Source organism: Monopterus albus, unplaced genomic scaffold (assembly GCF_001952655.1).
Source record: "Monopterus albus unplaced genomic scaffold, M_albus_1.0 scaffold398.1, whole genome shotgun sequence".
Lineage (NCBI taxonomy): Eukaryota > Metazoa > Chordata > Actinopteri > Synbranchiformes > Synbranchidae > Monopterus > Monopterus albus.
The window spans coordinates 195,098-205,779 of NW_018128278.1; the positions used below are offsets into that span (position 1 = coordinate 195,098).

General features: G+C 40.1%; 1 protein-coding gene across 2 annotated transcripts in view; it reads left to right on the forward strand.

Moving 5' to 3' along the window:
- The first annotated feature begins 2,973 nt into the window (after window positions 1-2,973).
- Window positions 2,974-10,682, forward strand: part of sun2 (Sad1 and UNC84 domain containing 2) — a 17,369-nt gene continuing 9,660 nt past the window's right edge. For both annotated transcript variants that reach the window (XM_020586218.1, XM_020586219.1), the window contains exons 1-2: window positions 2,974-3,388; window positions 10,110-10,218. In XM_020586218.1, coding sequence (XP_020441874.1) covers window positions 10,112-10,218 — 107 coding nt within the window. In that variant the 5' untranslated portion in view covers window positions 2,974-3,388; window positions 10,110-10,111. The remainder of the gene's footprint in view (window positions 3,389-10,109; window positions 10,219-10,682) is intronic.

Sequence of the window (10,682 nt, forward strand, 5' to 3'; positions counted from 1 at the left end):
TCCAATAGTTTTTGCTATATTTCAGGTCTGAAGTGATGGACAGACCTATGCTACCTTACCTGGAGCCATGTTGCTAGCGTGACTAAAACTAATACGGTGTATACTTTAAAAATAATATGGTATGCAAATGCTATATACTGTATATTATTATTAGTATGTAGTCTGAAATAGTGAGGGTTTAAACTCTCCTCAGGGGGCTGCTAATTTTATCATTTCTCATCACGCTCCAGTTTCGGCTGTGCCGAGTTGGATGTGTGTTTGTTAGTGATTAGTAAGATGCCAAATATCAACTTTAAACATATTTGGTGTTAGCATAAAAAGAAAAAAGCAGCAAATCTAGTTCTCATCAGTTTTATCATGTGTAAATAATCAGCATTGCACAATGTTTAATTTCTACAGTGTACACAACCTGTAGTGCAGTGTGTGCATCCAGTGTGTGACTAATGGATTTGCTATGTGCTGCCTATTAGGCTTTGATAAGAGATCACTGGTGATGGCTCAGTGTGTGTGTATGTTTGTGAGTGTAGCTAGTGTTTCATCATCTAGAGGTGTGTGTCCCCCAGCCTGTTTAGAGATTTCACTCACTGTGACCCTCCGTGTCTCTGCCCCTGTGCCTCTCAGTCTCTTGGTCTCACAAACAACGTGTGTGTGTGTCCCCATGACATCAACTGTTTGTTTATATACTGTGGTTGTGTCTGGGACACCAGCTTGGTAGAAAAGCAGGGTGGGAGTGTGTGTGTGTGTGTTGTGTGCATGAAGTGAAGAGAGGAGGGAAATTCCAGACATGAAAGAGTGCATTAAAAATGTTCTGTTGAAAGTCAGCGGAACAGACCTCAGGACTGATGAGCTTGTCAACTTTATAGACTCTTCATTGTTGAGGAACTGATGATTGAGTGTATTCCTATTTCTCTGTCTCTCCCTACTCCCTAACCAGAGGAAACTGCTGCATAATGATAACAGATTCAGAGACAATGGGTTCAGCTGGCGTAAATGCACACGCACAGACACACATTGTGCCAGTGAAGCTCAGTGGTCAAGGGTCCTGTCTGTGCTGCTGATAGTCTCCAGACCTTCTGAAATTATTTATCAAATATGGAACCATCCGGACATACCAGCTGCATTTCTGAGCTCTTTTTTTTCACCTAAAATGACCTGTTGGAATAAAGAAGTATCCATCTCCCTCCTTCCCTCCCCCTGCCTGGACCTTGTCTATCCAGTCATAAGGTCAGATTAAGTTTATTTTGAGCCATCTGCAAAACTGTAAAGAGTCCCAAAGCCCTGAGGGTTTCCCTTAAAAGCATTCTGTTGTGTTTTGGGATGGTTTTGGTCCCTTACCTGTGGTGAATAGACTGATGAAGCCAGTGTAAAACCTGGCCTCTCTTTCTGAAAGGTTTGACCTTGACTGGTCACATTACCTACTACTGGTGTTGTTGCTTTCTCTCCTCAGTCATAGTACATAAAAAGCTTTTGTATACATACAGGTCAAAATACATAAAAAGCTTTTGTATACATACAGAAAGGTGATCAATTAAACATAAAGTGTCTCAGTGAGGTGTTGAGCCACCAGTCCAGCTTCAGTGCTCCTACTGGAGGGATGAACACAATTCTTCCAAAATATATTCCCTCATTTGGTGTTTTGATGATCGTGGAGGAGATGCTGTGTAACATATCTGTCCAAAATCTCCCATAGGTGTTCAACTGGGTTGAGATCTGGTCACCCAAGCAGTCCACATGTCGAAGTGTCCTTGGGCAAGACACTGAACCCCCAAGTTTCCCCCGATGGTTAGAGCCATCGGTGTTGGCTGCCTCGGTTCTGTACCGGAAACAAATTCTTTGTGTGTGTAACATGCAAAATAAATAAAGGTGATTATTTACTGAGAGAAATGCTGTCAAGTGGAATTTATTTTTTTACTGCAGTAGATTACATTAGGTGTAGCCTAGCAAGGTGCATAAAATGAGTATCTAGTAGGCTATCTTTAATATGTTACAGCTATGCCTGTAGATCATGCATGAGCTTCTGTGGCTATAAGCACAGCCGTAGTAGTTAAGTTGGACAGGCAAATAACAGCCTGTTGCACTGAGGCAAGGATACAAGGTACCAAGATGAATATGAACCATGATGATGAATAATCTAATAATCTGTGAGGTCCTTCTCTGTTAAAGGCATCAGTTTTTGTGATCTGGGTGTTAGACTGGGTTAGTTATACATGGCGAGATGGCGCCACTGTGTGTCAATTGCCTGAATAGCAGGTGAAGAGAAGCGTTTCATGGAGGTCACATATATCACCACTAGAGGGCGGGCTGCGTTCTTTTCTTTCTCAATTTATGAACTACTTGAAACAAACCGGAAACAGTTTACAGTATTGTACAACGCCCATGGTACAGCATCATCCTTATGGCCGTGTACAAAAGAATAAAATAAAAAAAAAATAAAAAAAAAAGGCTTATGCACTTTTTCCTTGTGAAAATGTCTTTTTGGTCCTAATAAATAATGACTGATAAATCAAACAAGGTAATCATACACAATTTAGCTAAACCAAATAAAAAAACTACTTAACATGAACTATCCAAGTCACTGTTTATTAAATGAAATACTAGAACTTTTAGAGATCTGGACGATTATGATTAAATTGGCTAAACTCACCATTGTGAGGGCCAGTGTAAATAACAAAACAAAACATTTCAGTTAAAGGGGTGAATTTATGGACCAGCTGTAGTGAGGAATTGCGAACATGAGCACAGTTAGTGGGGTTAAAAATATTTTATTGAACAGTTGTAGAAATGTAGCTATGATCAGAAAATCGCAATGCCATTATGAGAGTGTGGGTTTTTTTGCTTGATGTTAGTGATCATGTCTAATAACGTGTTTTGTAAAAAAGAGTAGGAATAGGATGTAGGTTCAGCCTTTACACCTACTGTTTATATTAAGGAGAAGAAGAAGAAGAAGAAGGGGAAGAGGAAGAAGAAGAAAGATAGAAAGAAAGAAGAGCAAATAGCGAAGCGCGAAGAGCTTTATTTTGTAAACCAGTACCGGAAGTCTTTACATTCACTCTGTTTAGCTTGACTCGGCTGCTGTCAACAGAAACGAAACAGTCGACGAGCTGTCACATCGAGATCGTCTGGCTGGATGTCGTCTCAGTTCACAGTTATGCTATCCGGCTCCAGTATTTTGTTAATGAAAATTCATCGCTAGCTAAGCTGCTATTGGTGTACTTCGACAAAGTTGAACAAAGTGGGGATGCTTCCTTAAACGGAGTTTGGTGGTCGCGGGGGGCTGAAGAGGATTATCATCATTTCCTGTCAGTGAATTTGACAGTTCGTAACCGCCTGGTTTGTTGGTTGGCGTGGTGTTTTTGTTCAACTGCGACAGAGCTCACAACATAACGAGGTAAGTTAAGCACACAAAGTGTCGTGTCTAATAACGGTCAGTTAAAGTTAGAAATAAAACCACAGACTTTTATTGTGCGCGGTGTCCAATGTGCATGTGTTCTGCTGGGCGATGCTTTGATTGGTTTAAGGACTTCTGCGTAAAAACAACATTTAATTAACCTAGTTTATGTAGCCTGGAGGACTCTGTTAACCTTAAGCTAGCGTTAAATCTCACGGTTAATTTCAAAACGATTACTGTTATTGTGGGGCTCAAAATACAATTATGTTACATGCTACATCAATTAATTGTGCAGGAATGTTTTTGTATGTTTGCAAAGCTGAATTAGCTAACGTTACTTTAAACCATATCTACTAAGATAGCCTAGAAAGCTAACCAGCTAACTAAAATGTCATGTAGGTTAAGCAAAGTGTTAACGTAAAAATATAGAACAAAGAACTTTTGCAACATACATTCAAGGAACATTACTAAACACGTGTAAAGTGGTATTTTTATTTTATACTGCTCCAATAAGTTGTAACATGTCTCGTTAGGCCTTGTCAGAACACCAGCTGTGTCATTAGGGTTTGGCACTTTATTAGAGACCCCATATCAAAACGTATCCGTTTAATACAAAGGTAATAGAGTAAAATATATAATGCAGGACAACAATAACAAACAGTTTAAATAAAACAGACCATTGGTAGGATTTATTGTGCATTTATGATAAATAGGGTCCTTTCTACCAAATGTTTTGAAGGGATGTAGGCATGGGTTAAAGCAAACATTGCAGAGTGACAACTTTCTGAACACACAGTTATTCCATTAAAACCCTGTTTACAGCATGAAGACACAGCATTGTTGCAACATAAGCATGGCTCATCTTTGGCTTTGTTCCCATCTGTCCTCTCTTCATGGATGTTTCCTGACACTTCCCTCTCTCTCCTCTTGTCCTTGCCCTCTACCCTTTTCTCCCATCCTGTGTTATTGGTCGCAATTTGATCCATCTATTCACACAACTTCTATTTTCACAAGATTGCTGCCATTTTCTGCTTGTTTCTCCATTTACAGCGCCTTGCCAGGTAATCGTGGTCGCTTTTAATAGTTTTATTTGTTTCTAGTGCTTTGTGTAAATATAGCAGCACAGTTTATTGTGCTCATATCATGATTTGAAACAAGTGAAAATACAGGCAACTGTAGTCAAATTATTGAGTTGTAGGTCTTTCTCATTTAAAGACGATCAAGTATGTATGTAAAACTAGAGCTGCAATAATAAATAGATTAGTTAGTTCTATGACAATGAATGTTACTCTCCAGCTGATTATTTTGATAAACAATCATTTCTCTAAGCAGAAAAGTTGACATTTTCTGGCTTTATGCTTTTCTCTGTCATATAAGACAGTAGACTAACTTTTTGTTTGTTTGTTTTTGTTTTTGACTGTTGGTTGGACAAAACGAGACATTTGAAAATGACAAATTCAGAAAAATGGCAGATTAATCCATAATGAAAACAGTTGTTAATTGTAGCCCTAAATTCTCTCCCAAAATAGGAGCTGAAACAAATTGTTTTATCCTGTATGATTTGTGCTAATATATCCATATTTGTTTTGCTACCCGATTCATAGCACTAAAATAAGAATATTGCTGAAATGAATGCCCACCTGAGATTCTTGGGCAGGAGTCCTCAGACAGCCTCGGTACCCAGACACCCAAGGCTCCACAGTGAGCCTTTCTAGTGGCACTTCTGTCCACAGGATCCCAGGCTTGTCCATGTTTCCCACCAATACTCTAGTCTTACTGTAAGTCAGGATACAGCAAGCTGTTAACAGAGTAGAGAGCTGGACAGACAGAGAATGCAGTTCAAGCATCTGGTTTACACTGGTGCAAACAAGCCCTGTTAGGTACTGTAGCTGACTTCAGGTAGTGTTTTCTCTCTGCTTTGCATAGGCTTGGGGTAATTTGTGTGAAGCCAATGTATATGGATGACTCATCTGCTCTCTATGTCTGAGTCATATTTCACTGGCATTGTCATAAAGTTAGCCACAGTGTTTGCCATTTGCCAGTGGGTTTTGTTTTGAAGACTGGCCGTCTGCATTCCTTTCTCTGCCTGCTCCTTCCCACTGGTTTCACTTTTTATTTGCCAATTCAGCCTCTCATTCCTCTTTTTCTCTCCCTCTTTTTCTGCATGTTTCCACTCTCTGGCAAAACTCCCTTGCTGGTTTCTCTCTTGTGAATTGACACAGAAATTTCTCTTACACTTTCCCAATTCATCTTTCCTCTGCTTTGCATTTTTGTCCACCATTCAGTCTTTCACCTTTGTTCTGCCACCTGCCTTTCTCTGTCTTGTTCTCCACAGTCCCATTGGCTTTGTCCCAGACTGGTCTAGCTCATTCTTCCCCTTATTACCTTGTTACTCTTATGCTTACATCACATTTTCTTCTTTGCCTATGTCCTGTGGTTTGCATTTTTACTCTTATCTGATGTTTTATACACCAAAGAAAAAAAGAATAGACTAATTATGATATTTGTTAGCTGCAGCCCTAGCTCACATTATTGTACATATGTGTTTGTGTGTTTCAGTTTTGGCTTGTTTTCCATTTAAACTGCTGTTGAATCACCAGAGTGGGTCCACACTTCATTAAACATTGCACTCTAAAAAGTATTTCATTTTCTGCCACTTTGTATTTGTTTACACAATAAATCATTTCCTGTAAATCCAATAAGGGGGCGTGAGATTCCAAAGGGTGGGCTCAGGCAGCTCGCTGTCGTTGAGGGACAGTTTGATTCTGGAGTTTTGCTTCTGAGTTTTACTTGCTGAGGGCAGAGCAGCGACAGTATCTGACACACGAAGTCAGTGCCATGTCTTAATGTGCTTCTTTACTGCTGTTCTTCATCAAGGTAAAGGCTAATTTTTGCATGGGAATCACTCAAAGTGTGGCTGTATGTCATATGGTTTAAATGTGTTTTGAGCAGTTTGTGCTCCCTGTTCTGGATGAACAGCGCCTTTTGTCTCTTTTGGCATGTGGTTCTGATGGTGGCTCAAACAGGATTCCCTATATGTATTGGGGGATGTCCCCATCTTGCAAAGGTTTGCATATTTATGACGTTCCAGATTGATTACACACAGAGTGACCAAGGCTAAACGTGCTTACTTGGCAACCTCCTTAGTGGAACAAAACCCACTTGAAATTGAAAGGCCTGCAATCCACTCGGAGATAAAAATGGCTGTTTGGAGTATGAATGGGCAATTGTAAGATATGATTTGGTTCAGGTTGATAGGATGATTAGCCAGAAACAAAGAAGGTAATGGGATGCAATCAAATATTTGATTGTCAAGGAACACAGAAGAGGAGAAAGGGCTTTGTGCAGGGGTACCTCTGCTCGACTAAGGAGGGGGTTGGTGTGTTCAGGAGGCGAAGGGTGCTGAGCTAGGCTCAGACTCCATTTAAAGTGGAATGGAGGATTTGAAGGACTTACAGTACAAACCGCTAAAGCCTCTTGATGTGCTGTGAAAAAAAGGAAAATCTACTGCGATCGTGACAAAGCGAGGCATTTGTTTGAATTTGTTTGCCCAGTTACATATAGACGCTGCTGTTGCTGTGGAGTCAAAATATTTGTTGTTGTTGCTGTTTGTTGGTTTTGTGTTGATGATCGAATCGGCACAATGCATGTCGTATTTAAAAAAACAAAACAAACAAACAAAAAACCAGTTTTTAAGATGTGAGATTTGTGTCCCAGTTCACCACATCCTTATTTTAAATCATACTTTAACCACATTTATTAAGGAAAATGAAAGAGTCCAATCTGTATCAGTCATCTCTCTTTGCCTGTATAGAAAGTCTCACAGGGTGTGGATGTCAGAGGCTGATGTGCAGATTGAAAATGAAAGAACCAATTTGCATTAAGAATCTGGTGGTTGGACAAGAGAGTGAGAGACAGTAAGGATGCACATTCCGCTGTAACTTCACACTGTTATCACTGTTCCAGTGTAGAACCTCGGTGTTGTAATATGCAGCTTCTTCACTCAAGTGTTTTGAATAATGATGATGTTGGCAGCTGCTGCAGAAAAAGCAGTTTGTTTGGCTGTGTGTTGTCCTTCTTTGCTGTAAACAGAGGCTTGTCTGCTGGCAGCAGCACCCGCAGCAATAGACTGCTGTTGGGCATCGTCATAAAGACAGATGATTGTTCTCAACATTGACGCCGTTTGGTGGTGATCTGATCTCAGAGCACAGAACATGTGGGTGAAGGTAAAACTGGCAGAAATGTGGACAAATTATGTTCATCACGTGTGCTAGGGAAGACCAGATTGGATTAAAAGCTAGTAGTTAAATTTGAGTAAATTAAGCCTTGCCAGCCTTTTCTGGAGTAGAAGTTCTTGTGTGCGTCTGTATGAGCATGCTTTCAGACTGACTTCCTGTCTCCGTCTGTTGGGTACAACCAACCACAGCTTCCCTTCCTGTCATCTCTTGCCGCCTTTTTCAGTAGCATGACTTAGTTACTTCTCTGCTTCAGTCCCAAGCCAATGATATCAGGTTAATTCAGACTTTAACTTGGTTAGTTCTTCTGAGACCACACATCTTTAAACAGATCAGGCTCAGTAGGATGCACAACATGTCATAAAGCTATAAGATGGAATTTACAAAGCACATTTCAAACTTTAGTGGATTTTCTGATGGTGTGGAATCAAATAAATTGAGCCTCAAACAGAGTTGGTTATAGATGGGATTCACTCTGTGCAGCGAGAAGCCGTTTGTCTACTAACATAGAATTAAATGGCCAGTTTGTCTCGTTACTCTTGTTGTTTTATTGCATAAGTGTAGAACAGAAGCAGAAATGTTAAAATATTGTGTCCATTGCGTGAGTTCATGATATGCACACTAACCAGTCAACATATCAGGATGTGCTTCAGATCACTGCAAATGGTCACCTCTTTCCTCCATATGGAAGTCGGAAAAGCTGAGAACTGAGAGAGTTATGTCTGGAGCTGGTTTTAGATTTAACCAGTTCTTTTGTCTGAAGGCCCCAAGAAGTAACACTCAGGAAACAGGAATCAGCTTTACGTAGATTTATTTTCTTCTGGTTAAATGCAGAGTTATTACAGCGCTGGGCTTTAAGAGACGACAAGTCTCCAAGAGCCTCGATAATCACAAATCAGTCACATTTATCTTCTCGGGCTGGGACTGCCCTGTACATGGGTGGAACGTTACACATCAATATTCTAGAATGTTCATATAGGTTTTGTGTGTGTGTGTGTGTGTGTGTGTGTGTGTGTGTGTGTTGTTATCTTCTATTTTCAGGTGTTTCTCTCTAACTGAAAGTGGACATGCAGTTAGCTGTGTCACTTACTTCCCTGATTCTGTTGTTCTGTAAAACCCCTTACTCATGCTTCAGACATGGGTGACCAGTTCAAGCCCGTCAGACTTCACGTCTGTAAGATGGCATAAATTAACAATATCTTATCTTTAGTTTCCAGAACGACACTTATCTATGCAATCTATTCTTGCACAATTATCCAAGAAGATGAGAAATACTACAAGTTGACTCGAAGCTGACAATTATAACTATAGTGCATGTATGAGAGCCAGGTTAATACTGATACATGGTGCTGTTAATAAAACACAGTCATACTAAACTTTATCATTATAAAAGCAAAATAATACTAACAGTAAATAAAACAACTGCAACTCCTGAAATCCAATCCTAACACTGGTCATATGAACTAATCACTGACCGCCAGGACAGACAGTTGACTTGGATTCAGATGAATCGATGCATTAACCTCCTGCTTACAGCACTTTTGAAACAGTAATATAAACATAGATTGGAGTGAAAATCCACAGCATAATGAAGTTATTTTGTAAATGCTGACATAGTGATACATTTCCTGCTACTAATCATGTCGGATGTGTTTTTCTCCAATTAAAAAAACATAAACAAAAAGGGGTAAACAGGTTCCATTACTTACCAGAGGAGGTAGCTCTATGAGTAGTTAAGCTTGTGAGCTGTGGTTTATGCTAATTATCTGCACAGGAAGAAGACAGTGACCAATGAGACTGATTCTGTTACATAAACCTTGTGATGGCAGTGGCCTTTTGTTTTGAAGGTTAACCCAGCAGATACTTTCTAACAGTCACCTCAGATAAAGCAGGTGTAACCGGGTATGAAATTCAGGATTGTTTGTATCCTGCCTTGCCGGAGAAGAACACGTGTTGAATAACAAAAATAAGCGTTGGTTGTAGTCCTGGCCTCGGCTAACATCAGAAGAAATTATTATAGTTGTACAAAATATAAAATTCTGCTTGCCACGTCCTAATTCTCTACTGGAAAACCTTTAGTTTTTAAGATGAGCATATTTTAAGGTTTGTCTGTGAATTTTACACAAAACAGTTAATGATCACCATATGGGAGCCTTCCTAGTTAGTGGTGGGGGGGTTGGGTTTCCATTGGGAAGCTGACAGATGAAGTTGCTGGAAGTTAAACTGATTGCTTTTGTTTGTTTGTTTGCTTTTTTTAATTCTATGTGATACATTTAGTCGGTAATTGGTGGAAAAAGACATTTTTATTAATATGCATTTAATGTTAACACGAATACACAATGCATCAGTGTTCCCTGTAGACTCCATAAAGTGCAAAGCATGTCGTGTATCTTGTACCTGCTGCCAGCTGATCATTGGCATGTTACAATTTAGGATGGATAAAATGTTGATAGACTAGGTCTTATTATTTTATGTCTGTCTTTCAGGCATGGCTCGTAGGAGTTCTCGTCTGATGTCCGGGGGCTACTACAATTCAGATGAAGAATCTGACTCCAGTAGTGTGACAAACATATCCTACCGTGAAAACCCTGTCAAGTAAGTAACTCAGTGTGTGAGTGTGTTTACGCCAGGGATGTACCGATCCGATACTCAGCATCGGTATCGGCCGATACTGTGCAAAATTATTTGGATCGGATATCGGATAAAAGAATTTAATCCGTCCGATCCGATACCATGTAGCAACGTTTAGCTAAACTTAAACGGACATATCGTAAAGCAAGTGAGCAGACCGCAGTATGTGTCACGTGAAGTGTAGGTAATGCATCATGGGTAGCACATGCTAGGCTAGTTTCAGAAGTTAGTGCCGCTATGTGGATAAGGTCAGCCGTGTGGACGTACTTTAGGCTTCCGGATGAGGGAAGCAAAACAGCCGAGTGCAACCTGTGCAACGCGAGTGTTTCCAGGGGTGGAAGTACCAAATCCAACTTCAACACTTCAAACCTGATTAAACATTTGCGTAAGCACCACGCACAGGAGTACGAAGAATATATACAGACAAC